This window comes from Phyllostomus hastatus, unplaced genomic scaffold (assembly GCF_019186645.2).
Source record: "Phyllostomus hastatus isolate PE091 unplaced genomic scaffold, TTU_PhHast_1.1 phas_contig_1, whole genome shotgun sequence".
Classification (NCBI taxonomy): Eukaryota; Metazoa; Chordata; class Mammalia; order Chiroptera; family Phyllostomidae; genus Phyllostomus; species Phyllostomus hastatus.
This window is the reverse complement of record NW_025333498.1, coordinates 21893505-21914454: the sequence shown is the minus strand read 5'-3', so window position 1 is coordinate 21914454 and position 20950 is coordinate 21893505. Positions and strand designations below refer to the sequence as shown.

At 43.1% G+C, this 20950-nt stretch overlaps 1 protein-coding gene across 1 annotated transcript in view; it reads right to left on the bottom strand.

Annotated features, from left to right (window-relative positions):
- Positions 1-20950, bottom strand: part of STK39 (serine/threonine kinase 39) — a 277365-nt gene that overhangs the window by 215045 nt on the left and 41370 nt on the right. Inside the window, exon 2 of the mRNA XM_045830811.1 lies at positions 6045-6157. Within this exon, the coding sequence (XP_045686767.1) occupies positions 6045-6157 (113 nt within the window). The remainder of the gene's footprint in view (positions 1-6044; positions 6158-20950) is intronic.

Sequence of the window (20950 nt, the reverse complement as noted above, 5' to 3'; positions counted from 1 at the left end):
TTTGAAATATCCCAAAACTTCCCATTCCTAATTCTGCTCTCAGGTGGACTGTACTTGAGTAAATACAAACACCAAATCACATGAAAATAATTACAAAGCTAAGTGGCAAGGGACAAATGACAGCACAAAATTAATGACTGAGGCCTGAAATGCTCAAAACAGTACCAAGTACAGTTAAGTAGGCGTGTGTTTTAATTCTGTATCCTTGGTATAAAATATTCTACAAGAAACAGCCAAATGAAATTTGTTACCATGTATAATGAAGAATGGGCTAGAATGTGATTAATTTACTAATTGGGAAGTTCTTGAGTTGAAGAAGAATGGAAAAACACATATTATAGTTTCCAGCTTTTTAAACTGACGCCCTTAAACTGGTATGATTTTTTTCCTACAACAAACAAGATATGCAAAACTATGAACATAATTACAAAAATTATGTAAAACAGCACAAAAAAGATCGAAAAAATTTTTAGACCTCAATTTAAAGAAATTTTAAAAAGGCCTTCTGACTAGAGGAACTGCTCAGAGGTCCCCATATATTATTAAATTACAATATAATTATCTAAAATTAAGTTATTTTAAAATGATGGAAAAAAGCCTGTGTCAGTAATGATTAGGGAATATTTTCTCAAATTTAATTAATTAATTAATTAATTGATATAAAGATGTAGTAAAAAATAGCAAAAAAAATTACCATTAGGCAAAGTAAATATATAGAGCCTTATTCTCCAAAATAACCTACGAATCATAGCTAATTCATTCCACAGAAGAGAAGGAAGGAAAGGAGACCGGGACGGACAGAGCAAAGGGAGGGGAAAGTGAGGTGGGGGGGAGTAGGCAGGGAAGAACAGATCAAGAGAAATGAGAAATAATAAAATAACACCTCAGCAAAATGCAAAATGAGGGCAGTGGCTAAGTTCAGAGAAAATCAAGTTTTCCATTTATCTACTAATACTATTATGAGATGAATGAAATACTTTTATAGAGATGATACAGGAAGAGAAGGGAATATAGCAGAATTGTTCTAGTTCAGCTGAGAAACTCTTCCATTATGCACACAGGGGAAGCAGATGACAGGCTCTCAATTCAAATCTATGAATTGAGAGTGGATTTTTATTGTTACACCACATTACTGGAGTGACAAGGCTCCTAAGTTATAAAGCATAATTTTCTAGCAATTAATGTTTTTATTCAAGCAGTTTTAAAGTGATTTTGTTAAATAATTAATTTCAAAACACAAGGAGTCACAGAACTTTGATGATGAGTATAAATGTTTACCATTGAGTAGAACTCATTGAATGAAGGAGGACACTAAAAGCCTGAGGTGAAACTGGTCTGTCCCAAGTCCATGATCTTGGTGAAGAACACGGGCTCTCTGGCCCAGGGAGCTCTTTTCCATCATAAGTTTCTGTATTCATCGCTTTTGTGTAGTTTTTTAAATTTATTTTTATTGTATTTTTTCCATTACCATGTATCCCCCTCATAACTCCCCCACAATCACCACACTGTTGTCCATGCCCATGAGTCATTTTTTCCTTTTTGCTGTTTTTAAATGACTTTGCTCACATTTACCACCGATCACAAACAAAATATTTTAATGATCATTGCATATTATTTCATAATCATTAACCTAGACTTTCTTTCTTTCTTTTTTTAAGAAACAAGCACTTCACTTGGCCCCAGGGCCATGAGGTCTCCCACATATACAGCTCACCTGCCCCAAGAATTCCACTGTGAGTCTTCATGGCATTGAGGTATGAGGAAGAATGGGAAACTGCTACTCAGTTTTCTACAACTAGGTACCAAAGACAGATTAAAATTATGAGAACTCAAGTCTAAAGGGAAAAAAATGAGAATAACAGGGCTAAAGTCTAAAAATCATAAATAAAGTCAAGTACAATAATGACCCTAAATATTAATCAATCTCTGGGTAAAAATAAAGGAGACTGCCCCAGAGTTTTTGGACAAGTGGCTTTTAGGATAAATAAAAGGGCTATTCACATTTATGGAATTCATTGTCACCTGGTGATAAAGACTGAAAAGAGAGATGATTTCAGAAGGAGCAGATGAACTCCCCGCTCACAGACTGCGGATCTGAAGGGAAGCCAAGTGTGCCCTGGAGGAGCATCCCTGACCTTTGAGGTTGACCACAAACCAGAGAACCAAGCTCTTTCAAGAAACCTCAAGGCGGTGACAATGGGTCAGACCCTTTTAGCAAGTCTTACATTCCTGTTGGAAAGCAAGAACTGCCTCAATGAAATGCACACAAGATACTCTATCTATCTGCTACACCATTTCTAGGCAAATGGAGGGTAATGGTGCAGAAAGAGATCCATAGCTAAAAAAAAAAATCCTCAGACCCAAAACAAAAATGAAATGACTACTCATATGACTCATTTACTAGTCAAAGGCTCCCCAAGGAACAGGAGCCTCTTTGTTTGCCCGCCACCTAGTCCAGTTCCTACCATCTAGTAGGGCTTATTAATTATGGACTTAACAAGTTCTGCTCCAAAACTATAAATATTATAGTGGTAAGGTAATAAGCTCATTATAGCCATTTGCACTACTATAGGATTAACAAGTATGGGATTCACAACAAACAAATGTGGGGTTAACAAATCTCAGAAATGATTTAAGCATCTAGGTTGGGATGGTCAGGAACACAGAACAGACCAATGATACTCCGCTGGCTCCTGGGAAATTAGCCACAAGGTCATCGCACCTAGAGAGATTAGGATGTGGTTAAAGGCCAAAGTCCAAAACACATATGAAAATTTACAAGAATGTATAGCAAAAACAGTTTAGACAAACTAAATGCTATTCATATGATGCCAAGTAAAACATTTATCCTAAAGTGTTCTAATTGCTGTTGAAATAAAATGAACTTTTAGTGAGCATATATTTTTGTCCTCCCATATAAACAGCCAAAACACATCCTCTTTCTTGGCCTAAACACAATGTAGAGACTCGTTAAGTATTCATGAAATAAATTAATAAGCATATATTAGATCTAAAACCAAACTATCTTTGAGGAATATTATTGTACTCATTTCAGTAGTACATATTTTATTTAAATGGCCAATTATTTAGCACCAATGATCTCATCTAACATTCTTCCTTTCATGTTAAGAGAAGTTGGCACTGCAATTATCATTTTGTTTCAGAAATCATGAAATCACTCAAATACTTCTTCAGCAAAACCTGGAACAAATTCCATGGCTACAGGAGGATCTAACAGCCTCTACCCCACAAAGAAGCAGAGTCCAGGGCCAGTTGTCTAAAACTGTTCTGCTCCATCACACCAGACCTCTGTGTGTAAATCCCATCTTACTATGGGAGTTGGGGCTCAAGGGTGCAAGGAAGTGTTGAGAGTAGGGGGTGGGAGGTGATATAACCTCAGCAGAGGAGGCAGATGTTCCAAGAGCCAGCAGACAGTTGACAACTGTGACTTCTATGACATAACACACACAAGATAAGGATCCCAGTGACTATTGTTTTTCATGAGAACAATGGTTTCCAGTTAACACACGGCACAGAGTGTGAAATGATACAGAGCACTGACCTGTATATAATGCACGCACACACACACGGAATTAAAGGATTATTAGGAGACCGGATGTCCACACACTGCCAAAATGTGAACCCACAGAGATAATAAAAATGTGGGCAACAGCAGTACTAGAAACGGAAAGGATTACAGCAACTTTGCGCAACACAGTCTCATGTGCCAACAGCCAGCCCACAAACGCCTGGCAACACTGGGCAACCTGTGCTGTAAATTCCTTCCCTTTTGGTGTGAAAAGGATCTTGAGGTGGTAAAACATCCTAAAGAACCATGGCCACTACCACCCATCTCTAGAAATATCAAAGTCAAAGCCTCAAGATTTTTAAAAAAGGTCAAAGCAATAAAACAGTATAACTTTTTAAATGAAAATAGATAGTTATACATATATTAATTTATTAACACAACATGGGCATTAAGGGGGGAAAAGAATGAGATAAATTAACTGGTAATAAACAAACTCATAAATCATTAATTCCCAGATTAATGGAGTTAAACACAAAACCATAAAAGCACCAGCCCTTACATTGGCAGCTCTGCCCAAATTACCTGTACCTTCAAATGACACTGATATGTTTCCTGGTCCCGGAAAACAGAGGAAAGGGCTGGAATGATTGTCTCCCGGTAACCTCACTTGGACCCTTAGAGTTACCATTCCTTACAGCTCACTGATGACACAAAGCCAACTGAGGGAAAACATGGAAGCTTTGGGCAACTATGAGGTCTTGGCAGAGACCAAGGGCCACAGCACTGGCCCAGAAGGCTGGTTCCAGAACGGTCAGACCCAGCACACATAAACCTCACACCTATTCTGTACAGTGTTCAGCTAATGGCAAAAAGGTGGCTGTGAGACCTCCCACAGAGCACCACAATCAAAGACATGGGCAAGTTCTTCACTGATATTTCCAAACACTGCATCAGTTCAAAGATATACTCCACATTTTTTTAAACTATTGTATACATAGTATAGCCACAGAATTGGAGGCTCCTAACGGGATCTTAGAGACCTTCCAATTCAACTATCTTTTTAAATAGGGCAAAGCTATTAGGCATCTTGGCTACAGTCAAAAAGTAAGTTAGGGGCAAGATCAGGACCTGACTCTCCCCAGTTTGTTCAACACTTTTTCCACTCAGGAAAAGTGACCTTGAAAACTGGTCAGATGACAAAGGCACAATTTTATTGGTCATGAAATAGCAAGTAACACAAGTACACAGTAATAGTTTCAGTAAGAGCAAAGCACAAAGAATATAAAAGCCTTGAATGTATGCAAACTTTTTTAAAATTAACATTAAATTATGGAAGCCCTTGCTTTCATCTGAGCATTAGCTGGCAATCTGTTGCTTCAATCCCATTGAAATCTAATCGCTTCTGTAGCCTAATTCAAAATGTAAGGCCAAACAGATCTGGAAAAGTACAGCCTATCCTTGTACTTAATTTATACTATAGTGTGCTGTAATTAAGCCTGAAATAAAAGCTATATTCTGAGTAAAGACAAAAAGCTCTTGTTAATGGCATTCCATTCCCAATGTAGAATGTAACAAAAGCCTTCTTCATTGGGAGCCAACCATCATTATAGCTTGCAGCTTGTATGGGGCGACTGGACTAATATTTGTACTGGGATTAGTGTTGGGAGAACCAATCAGTTAACTCCTCCACTGCAGTCTTCTATTATCCTCACAGAAATGGCCAAAAGGCAAAGAAGAAAATTGGCAGGCAGAACGACAACTATATTTATGAGATTAAACTCTCAAACCCTTCACAGTTTGCCGGGCAACTAATAACCATTTGCCAAGCTGTTCATTTAATAATGAGTCAGTTAAGCCAAAAGCAAATGTTGCTTCAACCAACCAATGCTACTGGAGTCAGACTCACTGACAAGCTCCAATTACTTACGTGACGTACTTCGTTTACGAGAAGTACAAGCTGCTGTACACAAACACTACGAAGTCCTCTCTTGGCCCAATGCAAGCTACCAAGTCCTCTCTTGGCCCAATGCAGCATTCCAAGTGACTGGAATTGGTATGTGGCCATGTGATTTATGGAAACCAAAATGACCCACAAATTGTTTAGGGAGCAACTCCCGTGTGTGTCATGACTCTCGACCAGGGCCCACCGCTGCCAGTCCAACCCTGTACTCAGTGTCACATGACCTCAGAGCAGCTGAATGGGTTCCCTCGTCTCATCAAATACAGTGCCAATACTGAGACAGAGTCCACCCAGGAATCACAAGGACTGGGCAAAATGTCTTTTGTCAAAGCAAAGTAAGCTGGATGATGTACAACACAATCATAACGCACAGCATCATTAACGGGGGAGGAAAAAGTGGTGCCGGCTGCATCTGAAGAAGTTCATGTGTCAAAATAGGGGATCACACCCAAGTTGCCTTAGCTCTCTCCTCTCCACTTCGCCCACCCATTCCACACTGTCCATACCCTAAGTTAAAAAAAGCACCCAGCAAGTATCCTCATCACTTCTACTTACTAATAGTTCATCCATACTGGTCTGGCATTTTTCCAAGTTGATCCGCTTTATTGCCACACGCTCCTGCCTGGGTTTGCACAGGGCAGCCTGAACCACAGCAGTAGCTCCGCTGCCTGAAACAAAATAAAAACAACATCAGTTATCAAATAGCCCACTTTCTGGTAACTACTCATGACCCCCTTCACAAATATCTATTTTCTTAAAAAAGGTCTTCTACTCAAGGTATTCAAAACATTATCATTTGACATCATTTTAAAGAATTTCTTTTGACATCTTTTTTTTTTTTGAGACAGAGAAGAGAAGGGAGGGATACATAGAGGGAGAGAAACATCGATGTGAGAGAGAAACATAAATTGGTTGCCTTTTGTACGTGCCCCAACCAGGGACTGAAGTCACCACCTAGGCATGTGCCCTGACCAGGAATTGAACCCGTAACCTTTCAGTCTGCAGAATGATGCCCAGCCAACTGAGCCACTCAGGCCGGGCTCTTTTGACATCTTTTTAAACAATTTCTTAAATATAAAAATAATTATCTGGAGGGGAAAATAAAGAAAAACTGGGCTTTGCTACAGGATACAAAGACAGTATCTGTGCTCCAGGGGCTCACAATCCAGGAAGGAGACCCCCATCCAAAGAGCCCACTGAAATACAGCATTTGCCACTGCCCAGAACACAGGCTGAGAAAGTGCCACATCTGAGGAAACAGGAACAAGGACAAGCATCTAAGCATAACCCTACGTGGAAGCCCTTACCATCCTCAGGTCCTGATATTTCTGACCTCAGTGCCTTTTAAAAATCCCAGGCTCTTTTTCTACTTCAGCCCAAAACAAACCACCCCTGCCTGAGCTACTTCAGGATTTCCATGAGGTACTGCCGCAACTTATCTGCTATGAGCACCCTTTGAGGTTACCTCTTCCGAGCTTGCTCCACAATTAGAAAACCAGGAATCAGCCTGAGTATTCTCATGTGTAAAGCACAACTTTCGAGGATGCCAAGTAAAATGATGCAAATGTGTAATTACAAAAGCTCTCTCAGCATTCACGTGAATTTCCTATTCCTAAGATTTAGTGATCGTTAGCTAATGCACTCAAACTCCTAGGAGACCAAGTCATGTCGTTATTCATATTTTATAAGAGCAAAATGTAGACATGTAATGATTTGTGGCAGAGCACAAAGAGCTCCTAATCTGATTTATATTCCATAGGGGCAAAAACAACCTCTAGGTTAAGGCATCTCAATTCTGCAAGGAATACCAAAAATCTCATTCTAATCGCGTAAATCCTCCTCTGCCACTGGAGGGCTGTCAATGAGAAAAACAGCCCATGCTCAGGACTGTGCAAAAGGGGGCCAGGCGTGACCACATACCTTTCTCCCTAAGGTGTTTTTTTAGACCCTACTTCCCAAATGAGTCATGAAATATCTTCAGGGGGGAGAAGGAGCATCTTTTGGCAATAAGAAAGAGATTGGTAATGACAGAAAGGTGAGACATCTCTAGTGCAGTGCAAGGCTTTGAGGAAGTGCAAGGAAGTGCCCCAACAGGTGTCTTTACCATTAAAGTTCTGCCCTTTCTCCTGCCCCACTGGGGCCTGGTGACTCGAGAAGATCACTTTAATGCTCTAACCCCAGGTCTCCAACTTCAAGACCCCTTCCAGGAAGTCCAACCTGAGTTCACCGGGGAAGAAAATCCACCCGCACTGACCTCCACTGGACAGTGGGCACTTTGCTCATGTAATTCTCCTTACCAGCCTTACACTTTTTATTAGCCTCATTTTACATGTGAGAAGACTGGGACTTGTAAAACTTACCGACACAGCTGGTAACTACCTGAGCTGGGATCTGAGGCAGGTCTGCCAGACTCCAAGCTCTAGACTTGCTCCTACCTCACTCAAACTAGAGTACACTCTACCCTTCCTCACTCATTGTAGCCTTGCTAAGAAAGTATTTTCTTCTGCCCTATATTGTTGAAGAAAAGAGAAACAGCCCAGAGGGAAGGTTTGGATGAACCTCCCTCTAGCTGGAGCTGAGTTCCAGAGGGACAGAGTGCTACTGTCAGAGGCTGCTGAAAAGGGCCTTCCTGTCCCTAACCTCAGTGCTCACTCCATCAGCTGCTACTCCAAGTCCACTGGACTGGCCTCACTGCCCTGCAGATCACAGCATGCTGGGCTCAATCCAGAACCCTCCAGATACCAGAGCCCAACACCACAAAGGGCCCTGCTGACAGCAAAGTGCATTTCCCAGTCAAGGCCTCCAGAGCGCCCAGAGGAGGAGGTCATCACTAAAGCAGTGGCACCAAAAGGGGTAAGTAGCTAGTTAGCTCTGGGTCTGGTGCCCAGCGGAGAAATCAATAAACATCTCTAACCAGCTGCTGATGGGAAGCCATTCTCAGCCCTTCCTGTGGTAAATCTCCCTCCAATCCCACCCCTCCAACCTCAATCCACATGCCAGAACATTCTCTATCTAGTCAGGAAACTGAAAAACAGAGGAAAAAAAAAATTCCCAGAAAGGATAGAACAAGTCCATGTAATAAGGGACTACCTCTCATAGTCAAGTCCTTGGCTATAAAAGCCTCCTGACTTCCACAGACACATGCAAGAATAAGGACACAAATAAGAATTCCAGGAAGCAGGAGGCAGTGGTGGAGAGAGCTTTCATTAGAGCTTTACAACTGGAGAAGTGTTACTGCTTTACGACTACCGCTGCCTGAAGAACTACAGAACTAAGGGCAGCATCCCCTCTCGAGAGAGAATAAATATGCAACTTCCTGACCTGAGATTACTGTCAGAGCGTGACTGGGTTTAACCATTCATTGGACAGTTTTTGAGATCCTGCTTTGAATCCAAAGAGTACCTTCAACTACAAGGGAAATCAAGAACAGTATCAGAGAGGTGCAAGGAGCCTTAAACGCCATCAAGTCCAACCCTTCACTTCATGCAGGAAGTCAGCAAGGGAAGAGACCTCTCACCCCAAACCCAGTTGGCCGGCACCTTCATGAAGGACTGCCCGGCCTCCAAACGGTGAGAAATAAACTTCTGTTGTTTATGGCACCCATTCTTCAGCATTTTGTTATAGCAACCCAAGAGGACTAATCCAAAAGACTTTCATTGCCTATTCGAGGTCACTGTCCCACAATCACCTGTGGTAAATCATGCCATACAAATGAGAAGATCTCAAAAACCTCCTGATTAAATGTCCAGCAATAAGAGGAAAGAGCCAACTGAAGGGCCTCTGGTAGGCCACCGTAGTTCCTAAATCTTAGATTAGCGAGACCCTTGAAAAGCAGGCTAGACAGGGATTCTGCTCAGCCCTAGTGAGGATTCCCTCTGTAATGTCAGGCCTAATTTCTCTCTAAACCTCAGATTCCTAAATGGGCGTAATGAAATCTACGCGTAAGGCCTAATAACATAATGGGCTTCACAGCCCTGGAAACATCCACTCAATAAGTGCTCGGCTGTCTCTCCGGGACTCATTTCTGCATCTGTGACATGAAAGGGGCAGACTCTCTCTGCAGTTCACGTGGCGCCCAAGGGAGAAGAGAGAGGGCAGAGTAGTGCCAGGTTATGACCAAGTCTTATTTCGCTTACCAAAAATATTCAGCTGGTTTAGAAGGGGGGAGGGCGGCTAAAGGCGAGATGATGTCTAAGGTCTGACACAACACGATCAATCTAAATATCTAAAATGTAAGAGAATAAGCCAGAAAACTGAGGAACAGCTATGACTGAATACTCTATAGTTAAACTTCTCACTGAAAATGTACCTTAGTAACCTAAAAAATGATCTTAAAAAAATCTTTGTCCACCCGGAGCCCAAGAGTTCATATCCTAGCCCAGCCATGTATCAACTGCTTATCCTTGCGTGACTTTCTTCATTTCTCCATGCCTCAGTTTCTTCATTTATAGGATGGTGAGAATAGCACTGAGGTCGTAGGGTGGCTGTGATGATTGAAGGAGCTAACACATCGAAAGCCCTGGGAACTGTGCCTGGCACATGGGAAACACTAATTAAATCTTAGATGGTATTACTCCTCAGGGAAACTCCTCCAGGTCAACTGTTGGTGTCCTGCCAATTTGTCATTTCAATGCTACATAATATTTCGTGGTGCTGATGTACCACAAGTTATTCAGCCCTCCTTCTGTTGATGAGTATTCTCTTTATTTCCAGCCCCCCTCCATAAGAAATATATAGCAATAAATATCTGGTACCTTTAAAATATGGACTAGTCTACAAACATTTCTGAATGTTAAAGTTAGAGCAAAAAGTAGTCAACTGTCCAGTAGCCCATAAATGTTGAGATTTAAAAAATAAACCAGCAAAAGGTATTACATTAGCCTCTGGCATGAATGATGGCCAGTGGGAGAAAGTTCTGTCCTTAAATCCCACTAAAACGAGGAGCTCCAGCACAGAGGTTTAGTAAGCATTTCTGTCTTCTTAGCACATGAAAGGACTCCTTAATCACATGCTTACCTGTCCTTTCTCAGCAATATGGGCTTTCTTTGGAGATGCTGGCTGGGGGCGTAAACAAAACCAATGGCTTTGGACCCAGCTGAAGACTTCTTCCAGTTCTCTCTTTAGCCAACTTACTCTCTGTGCTCTGTTTATCTCATGTGTCCAACCTCAGAGCCCCTGTGGGCAATCAGGTCACAAGCGGGCCAGAGCTGGCCAGAGAAATGAATGGACACATATGAGTGGCAGTGACCACTCTGCTTCCTCCCATTGTCCCTATGTGAGATGACTGACCTAGAATGGCAAGATTCTGGTTTTTGCAGGAAAGCTAAAAAAAGCCAGAATTTTGTGTGAGATCTCCTAATATGAGAATGCTAGCGATTAATTTTATTAGATACTGAAATACTGTGAGTCACATAAAAGCTTCCTATAGGCTGTGATCCAGCTCCCTGCCTTACTACTGTTTGGCTTCAAAGGTGTACCTTTCCTTACTGAATGGTCCAAGTTTTAAATTATTGATGAGATTACACATATGAAGTTGCCATTCTTCTAGATAAAAAATTATCACATTCCCTATGGCTCAAGGTAACAGAGAAATACACTCAGGACAAGGGCCCAAACTGATTCACCATGTGTCGCTGCCCCACCTCATGCTACCATTTGGCACAAGGAGAAAAGTATCAGAGCCATTCATCTGTCACTTGGTGCGTTGTTAGTGGAAGGAACCTGTGCACAGTAAGCTCTCAAGTCAAACACAAAGAACAGAAACAGTGAGGCAGGTGTTATGTACAATGCGCTACACAGATTCCTTTACAGAACAGACGCCACTGCCCGGATAGAGGGCACGCAGACCTCGCACACACACCGGGCTGCACACAGGAAGGCCTCGCTTCTCCAGGCAACTACAAACAGCTGACCCTCCCGAGTGACCCGGTTTGTGTTACAGCCAAGAGGCTGAGTTATGTCCTTCTGCCTCCATCAAAAGAACCAGAGTAGAGCTGCCTTCTGAGGTTGTTGGAGCAGATTTAGAGCTTACCACAAATAAATGAGTAAGTAAAGACCAGGGTGAGGCGGAGAAACGGCCACTCAGTGAATGTGCTTGCACTTCACCACTGACCTGGATAAACCACCTCACTTGGGAAAGTGTGGCTTGTTACTGCCTGTAGAGGTCACGGACCTCACCAAAGAAACCCAGCGCTCAAAGAACTCAGCCAGAACCATCTGATGGCACGGAGAAACAGCAAGTACCCTGGGGTTCCGATCACAGGAGAGATACAAGGAAACTGGTGTGTGGAATCGAATTGGAATCAATGAAATGTCAATAAACTCACTTTGGACCTCCAGCAATGTCTAAACCTAAATATATATATATATAAACCATTTTAAAAACCCTATACTACACTTACTAAAATCAGAAGGGGATGGGGTGGAATTATCTAACATAAACAGAATCATTAAGGAAGTGACAAGGAGGTGCAGAGAAATTCGAAGCACCAGTTTGAAGGGGAGTGGTTTGTATGTGATAAGGAGTTGTTAAATAACAAACCCTAATTTCCATCTAATTCACTGGGCTTAATATGGGGATTTACACCTAGTCATGTTTTGTCTTCTTAATTTTATACACGAGCTAAAAAATCATTCTGTGAGTATGTTTAATTGCCAGTTTAAAAAAATAACAGTCTGAAGAGGACTCAGAGTTCAGAACCTCACAGGCGAAATTGTATTCTAGGATTCTAACCCTAACACGAGACGAACTGACATAAAATGTGAGTAAACATACAATCGCTCTCAGTGAATGTGTGTTTTTTAAGAAAAAGCCTATCCTATTTTGATTTGGGGGGACCCGGCTGTTGACAGCCTGGTCCCAGAGACTTGGCCCTGCATCACTTGTTAAAGAAGACACGACTTTCTTTAACGACATCAGGCAGAATTAGTCACCTCCTCTCAGCTCCCAAAGATTCATGACTGCCTCATCCTAGCGCTACCCGCTGGTGGAGCAGTCTTCCTCAGCCTTCCAGTTATTTCTGGAAGCAGCCCTTTCACCGAGGCCCCTGCCTGGAACGCAGGAGGCCCTCAGTAAAAGTGTTTGCTAAGTGAATGAAACTCCTATAACCCATCCCTGGGTAGGGCACCTGTAGACAAAGGAGGTGCAGCTGTGCTCACAGCCAGGTGTGCTCACAGGAGAGTACACCCTGGCAGAGGCTTTATAACCTCCACACGAAGAAGAGGAAGAGCAGTCTTTTCAATATGCTTGGTGCATGTGGCAGTTACCTTCAAGAACGAACATAGAAAGGCCATCCGTCATCTGCCTGGAGGCTGTTCTGACCTGCAAAAACACCTCTTTCAGTTCTGGACTCAGAGTCACAGGAAAGCTCGCACTGAAGAGCAATGTTCCACTGGAATGAGCTGGGAACCTTGTTTTTTTTTTTTTTTAAATTGAACCCCCTGGCCAATGCTCAGCATGTAGAAGCCATCTGAAATGAGACAGGCTACAATAAAGTAGGACCTTCTATAAGTCTACTTGGGTATAAAGAGGTGATATAAAGCACCTAACAACATGAAGAGGTGGCAGGTAGGTGCCGATGACAGCCCTCAAATCCATCTCGGGAAACACGGCATCAGGCCCTAGACTGCAGGAGGGACACATTCCTACAGAGCAAACTGGGTTTTATACTCAGTTAAAGGTCACACTGAAGTCCTTGTACCCTGCAGACTCAAAACCCCATGATCTGGCAGGACTGAAAAACTTCCTGTTCTGCTCTGAGGGGGTAGCAACAACTCCAGGCAAAACCCACTCATTTTACTGATTAAATCGGTCCAATAGGAGCCAACATTCCACAAAGGAATGTCCATTGCTATGCACACAGATAAACAGATACACCCACTGGCAAAGGCCAAAAGACACAAGTGTCCTGGTTCTAATATGGTATTGTTGGTGGTCTCCAGTTCCTTACCACTCCAACCTAAAGCCACGTGGAAATGGGAAGGGCTCTAAATGCAATAAGAAGAGCCAGTATCTGCTTTGACATCAGTTCCACTCACCCCTTCTCATCTACATGAATGCTGCCTTTGTATGAAGAAGAAGAAGGTATCCCCTCTGAGTGGAGAGCAGCAACCGGGGAGTGCAAGGCCTGGCGAGTGCACAGTGCACAATTAGCCGGGAAGCTCCCTTCTCTAGCTAATTGCATCAGCTCTTGCTGGGCTGAACCAGAGTTAGATGTTCAGCCTCCAGGGACAATGTACGAACTTGGTGGCCTTTGGTCAAAGATTAGCATACCCACAGCCCCTATTCTATAAAAAAATAAAATAAGTAGTTTGTTTCTAAGCCCCAGGACAACCCCACACTCAAGAAACAGCCCCGTGAGAAGACCCTGGGTTAAGACAGATTTTCTCAAAGGCTCGGACACTGGGTAACTACATTAGAAATACCTAAGAAGTCTGTTTATAAAGCTGATCTTGAGCCCATATCCAATGTACTGAATCACAATTATTCCAACTGGAGGCCTGGAACCTACATTTTTAATAAATTTCTCCAGCAATTTCCCTATCCTCTTGAGAACCATGGGTCTGGGATAGCGGCTGCTCTCCCCTCCTCCCCTGCCAGGACGCCAGGAGGCCAGGCCGGGAGACAGCTGGGAAAAGGAGGTACACTAGGTACTGTAACAAATATTATTAATATAAAGAATTGGTCCCATAGGTGTTAGAGGACTGAAAAGACTGAGTGATACAGACCAGAAGAACTTTAGGAAGCAGCTGCCACCCCCAGGGCTGCAGAAATCTAAGAGGGGGTTGGGGTTATGAGAACCTACCAGTTTCGAGGAGACCCACAAGGGCAGGACCCAGACCTCAGAGGGGCAGGTGCTGATCTCTGGATTTCTGAGAAAGGACTAACAGTGAGAGTCCACATGGGGCCGAGACCTAACTCATGAGGACTGGCTGGGGATCGCATCTCTGGGGGCTGCCGAGACATCCAAGGAAGCTGCTGCTGGCAGAGTGAAAGGCCCCCCCTGGAAGGAGCTGACAGGAACAGTACGCCAACGGGATGCAGCGTGTTCCTGCTCCCTCCTCCAGCTTCCTAGAATCCCCCTAGTTTCTCCTGGTAGAAGGGTCTGACAGGGAAACAGCAGGCAGGGAAGAAATGTGCTTTGCCCAATACCAGTCCAATACACAGGCCAGTCCAGAAAGGTCTACCTAAGGCTTCAAGACAACCCCACCTCATCAGGAGCCCAGGGAGCACAACAGCATCACTTCCAAGGAGAGGTCGGGCCGATTCCAACCTCCACCTAACAGAGGCCAAGCTGCCCTTTCCCCCAATTCTCATTTCACTCTGTTTTCAAGCATAATTCCTAATATGACCCTTTTTAATGTCTCACACTCCTGAAAGCTTCACTCTGTATTTCCAAACCCAGCCCAGCCCACTGTACTTCCTCTTGGTCATGTAGTACTGAATGAGTGGGAGTCTGCAGCCAGACAGCCTTCCGCCCTGCAACCTTGGGTAAGCTGCTTGCACATTTGTGCCTCAATTTCATCAATTACAAAAAGGGAATGACAATAGCACCTACCTCACAGGATGGCTATTAATATTAAATGAGATAATGCACGCAAACAACAATACAAATGAACACACCTGGCACTGAAATGTTGAATTTTCTTTTGACTGGTAACATTATAAACAATATGATTATCCTAGACACCTAGATGGACACTAGCTCTACTACAGCTTCTGAAAAAAAATGCCTTTTTACCCTCCTCTCCCATCACCTCTGCTCCCAGAGTCCCAGTTCTTGCCAGCTTCTAGTTATCTCCATCTCAATGAACCCTGCTTTGGGTAGCCAGTGTTGACAACTAACTTCTGTACCACATGATTGGATGTACAGAAAATTATGGAGGGAAATGATTCAATGCTGCCGATCCACATCTCCGGTAATCAAATATCCTTGGCTACCACATCCATGAAACAGCAAGTACCTAAAAAATTTCTCCTACCTCAAGGACAAAAGGAAAAATATCCTTCACTTTAATGCCACCCACCCCTCCCAATCTCTCCATCTGATTTGATTTTACTCAATCAAATTCCTGTTTTATCTCATCTCCGCTAGCAACCTGAGGTTCTACTCCAAGTTAAAAACACACAACAGGAAGTAAAAGAACACCTACAGCATAGAGTTCTTCCCCTTCCTCTCTCTTGATGCACTCAGACCCAGAAACAGGGGGATGATGCCACATTCTGAAAGGACAGCAGAAACACCCCATGAAGGGCCCCGACAACCCAGCAGGCCCCGATGGAAGCAGCAGCATGCTTTCAGTTCCTGCCTCCAGCAGCCCCACCCTGTGGGTCCTCCTAATGGAAGCCATCAGCAAGTACCCACATTACCACCAGTGGGAGGCTGGCAGGACATCAGGAGAACTCTCCTTCTCATAGCCTTAAATCTGGAGGCCAAAGTGTTAGAACTGGAAGATGTGCAGAGAGTGCAAGGGGTCACCTGGATACCCTATGCAAAATGTAGATGCTGATTTAATATGTCTGGGTGGGGTCTGGGATTCCACGTTTGCACAGACTCCCAGGGGATCTGATGCATCTAGTCCATGGACCCCACTTTGAACTGGTACAGCAGACGGGATACAGCTGACACAAATCACCCAAAAGTTTCCTGGTACCCACCTCCTAACAAAGGAGCAGAAGGTTTAGAAACCTCCTGCCCAACTCCTAGGCCCCTGTGGCTGACTGGGGAGGGAAGTGTGAACCTTGGGAAAGCAGATGCCTGGGGAGTCAGGGATGAGAGGCACCAGCCTGGGGATGGCGCTCCCGGGCTCGCAGGAGTCCAGAAGGAGCAAACTCCTCTCCAGGGAAGCATGCTGGGGGGGTTTCGTGTGTAGTTAGGTCTTCAGAAATGAAGATTCAACACCCCTCCCCACTGTAAGTGTACTATTCCATTGCTTAGCTGTTTTCAGAAATTCACTGCAAATGGAAGATGAGGAGGACTACACTTCCTTGCCTCAGTGGACGAGGTGCAATTAAACTTCAGAGTTATTTTCAGCAACTATGGTTGAAATTTAGTTGGGCTTCAGTTATCTAGAAATTGGTTTTATTAACCCAGAAGATATAATTTCTCAGCTATTGTGGGTAAGTAAGGGCACACAGTACACAAAGTGGAACAGCAGACAGGTCACTGGATGTGCTTTTAATTCAGCGTCTGCCGGCCCCAGGCAGAGTTGCACCAAACAACCAGGCGTCCTCACAGCGGTGCCATGTCTAATCCAACACAGACCGGTGACCTGGCACAACGTTTCCAGGAACAGAGGCATTACAAACATTGTTTTCTTTAATTAAATCTACTTCCTTACAGCATGAGGTCTCGATATCTGTGCCCATATTGCTAATGGGAAGCAGATGTGTATTCTATGGAGAGCTGATTAGGATGGCATAAGTTTAAATATGACATAGTCACTCATTTATTACCTTTTTTATTTTGATAGCTAGACTGGTTATATGGATTAGTACTTATTAAATTGATCTTTTAACAAATAAACTTGTTCATTTCTTTTGGGTGTCATTTATTCAATAAATGATAGTATTTAGTTTTATGTCTTTACTGTCAAGTTTTTGGTCAACTAACATGTCCACCTTGAACTCTAAGCTTTCAGAAGGTAGGTAGTTACCTACACCCCTGATTGGCCCTGCTCACTGGTAAGATGACTCCTCCTGCACATAATATAATGAAAACCTATTAGTGATAATGGCCGAGCCCTCAGGCTAGGCTCTGGGCTGTGAACTACTAGGAACAGTATTTGGACAAAAATCCTGAAAAAGACCAAATTCCAGATTCAATCTCATCACTTGTCAATTAGTTTCCCCCTGTCACTTCAGCCACCCAGTCCCAGTAAGGAGCACAAAATGGGCAGATGGGTGTAACAACACCACCGCACTAACAGAGCTGGGGTGGGCAGGAGCGACCAGAGCACAGGACCTGCTACATCTACCATGTATGCATAACAACTGGAACAATCAATGCCTCCCACACACAAAGGAGAACAGCATCTTGGAGTTGGGAAGAACTTCAACTGATAGCTCATACCATCATGTAATGACAGAGAACACGTACTTGTTACTCATTTAGCAGTTTGTATTGAACTTCTGGAACATGCCAGGCACTACTCAAGGTGGTGGAAAAAAGTGCCTGCCCCCATGTGGTTTATATTTTAATACGGGGGAGGAGGGAGTAGATTTTTTTTAAATCAAAAATAAGATCATTTCATTTAGTGATCAGTGCCATGACCACAATAAAACTAAGTAAGGCACGCTATCACTTGGTGAGGAGGGGCACTCGACCCGCGACAGGCAGGAAATCTCTTCTGAGGTGCTGACATATGGGCTGATGATGAGAGGGAGCCGCCCAGCCCCCTCTCATCATGGATGAAGCGACCCAAGGGAAGGGGAAGCATATACAAAGGGCCCGACGCCCTTTCCTCCTGAAAATTATCTGGGAGCAGGACACATTTAGGAGCTAAAACAAAATACGTGGTCACCTCTGATACAATTGTCACTGCATTTTACAATAAATAGTCCTTCCCAAAACTCTGCCACCAGAACTCCTCCATCCACCAGACTATATTCTCCTTGCTCCAGATGACAATTTCAAAGACTTGGGCTCCCATGCATTTATTCGCTCAGCCTCCGACGTATAAAGGAATGAGTTTGGAGAGCTTCAGGGACAGAGACAAGGGCCGTGCAGCTACAGCTTGTTGACGGAGTGGGCTGGTGGAAAACTGACAGTCAGACAGGTGGAAAGGGGACTAAACACATGGAGGGAGCCCTGGAGACCAAAATAAGTGCTCTGGAGAATTTTGAAAAAGAACTATGTGACCTGGCTCTCATTTTACAGAGCTCACTCTGGCTGCTCTGCAGCAATGAGGTTGTAGGTGGGGCAAGAGCAGGAGCAGCATGCTGGGTCAGGGAGTTGCTGTCCATGTCCAGGCACAATGTCCTGATGGCCGGAGCTGGGGGCACTGAGTGGGGAAGGAGAAAAGTGGTTGAATCAGGGATATTTTTGGAGGTAGAGCCATAGGTTTTGCTGACAGATTGGAAAATATCCGGGGAGGAGGGAGGAAATCATTTAGGTTCTAAAACAAAATACATGATCACCTCTACCACAATCATTACCACGTTGTATAATGAACAGTCCTCCCCAAAACTCTGCCACCAGCACTGGTCCATCACCGCAATATATTCTTATCTCTCCAGATGACAGTTGCAAAGGCTTGGGCTCCTGTGCATTGTTTGATCAAACTCCAACATCAAGAACAAGGAAGGGTGAGGATGCAGGGGAAGTAGATGTGAAAACCTCCTTCCTCTCTCTCCCACTTACGAAGTGAGGACAGGCAAGCAAGAGGGGATGTGTTTCCACATATTCAAGAGACAGTCCTGGGGGAAAAAAAGAACTGTTCGCTCATCTCTTACAAAGGAGTATTTGGTGTGCCCTGCCTCCTATGAAGAAAAATTTTATAAAAACAAATGAAGAAATATAAATATTTGATATTTAAAGGTATTTTTTCCATCCTACTATTTTACTCTTGGAGGCTTAAAAGAAGTACTTAACCAGTCAAATGAAACTTTTTCCCTCCCTTCCTTAAAATTAAACCATACTAAGTAACAACGACAAAAAGTGTTTTAAATAAGTTTTTAAAAATTCCATTACCCAAACACAACTATTTTCATGGTAGTGTATTATATTCTAATCCTTACTCATATACAGACACATGCATAACTTACATATACTCATATATATATATATATATATAATAATTATGACTATTCTGCTAGTTGCACTGTGAATTAGTTGTGAACATTTTTCATGTTTCTATAATGTTTGTATTAGTTGCAACACAACACCCCAATTTGTTACTGTACAATAAATTATTACCTTTAACCCTAAAATTGGGCATTTGACTCTTACTTTCTCTCAGTTTTGTATAATAATTTTAAAGGGATAACCCACCTTTGGTACAATAAAAGCTAAAACCATGGCAAATGCATAAGCATCGAGGCTCTTGTAAAGTCACCATATTTCTAACTCATTAAATCACTTATGAAATCGTTTATCTGTCAATGATTTGCCAAACCAAGTGAGTAAAAAGAAATACATCAACTGCATTCCAGGATTATCTACCTAGGATACTAGGATAACTCACAAAGCACAACACAAAATCAGCTGAACCTACACCAGAAAGTGTGAACTTTTTTTTAAACAAGTGAATGGACTATGGACTCAGATGGGACATCACATTCTCTGCACTATAATTTCACCAGTTTTAGCCTTCGCCAGGTGGCTAAGTACTATTAAGAGTCCACAGATGAAACACTGCAAAGGACAACTCTTTGAATGGTTTAAGAATAGTACTACATTAAAATAGGTTACTATATTTAAACGTGTGGGTAATTTAGACATGTAAATAACGTCCAGATGCCTGTTATATATGGACAGAATACTGTACAGTGTTCTAAAGGTGTCCTTCTTTTAAGGCTCCCTAACCCCTCAATGCATGTCTAAAATAATGTCACATACTCATGCAATCACCAGGGTCCCAGCTGTCCTCCACATTCTCACCATGGCACCGTATTTCAGGCAATGCTAAAAGTAGCAGAGGGGCAGGGAAACCGCAAGGCTTTAGCTTCAGGGAATGTTTAAAAGAAAAATCCCATATCCCTTGATACCCTGATACCCAAAGGGGTATACTGCTCAGCAGACATGAAGCTGTTCCACTGAAGTTTGTTCTCAGCTTTAACAGGGGGCCAGGAAAGTGTGCAAAGACTCTTTCGAGCCTTGGGGACCAAAATGGGTCTCCTCTCCCATGTTTTTGTTCGCTGTCCTTGGCATGTGAGACCAACCACTTCAGGAGAGCATGTGGAGGAGAAAACTCGATGGCTGTCTGCAGTAAAGATCTGATCTCACCAAGCGACAGCTTGTTCTCCATCCTGGAAAACTGAGGGAGTTTTGCAAACTGCACCATGTTTCAAAGCCACTGGTGGAGAGAGGCCACGCTAAGGCATTCCGTGATGATTCCCTTCATGAAGGGAAATAGGAACCCTGGATTTTCACATCCTATCGGTGCAGACCTCCACACCTTCCACGACTCACACTGGGCAAAGACACCAACAGACGTCCAAAGTCTTGGGCAACTGGTATTCAGCCCTATCAAATAATGCTTGGAATAATTAAGCTGTCAGCAGGGCCTTGGAAATGTCTGGCTATAAGAGTATCTGGATGTCGTATTATGTTTCACGATAGTATCTGACCTGCACTACAATTCTTCACATTCTCTGGCCAGAACCAAGATGACCAGACAGGGCCAACAAAAAATGTTTATTTTCCACTCACCTTCATTTTTCTCTTGAACTTTAGAGTAACATTTCTGTGCTTTTTTTTATCTGTCTTTCAAAGACTATGCACTAAATTATCTAAGAAGTG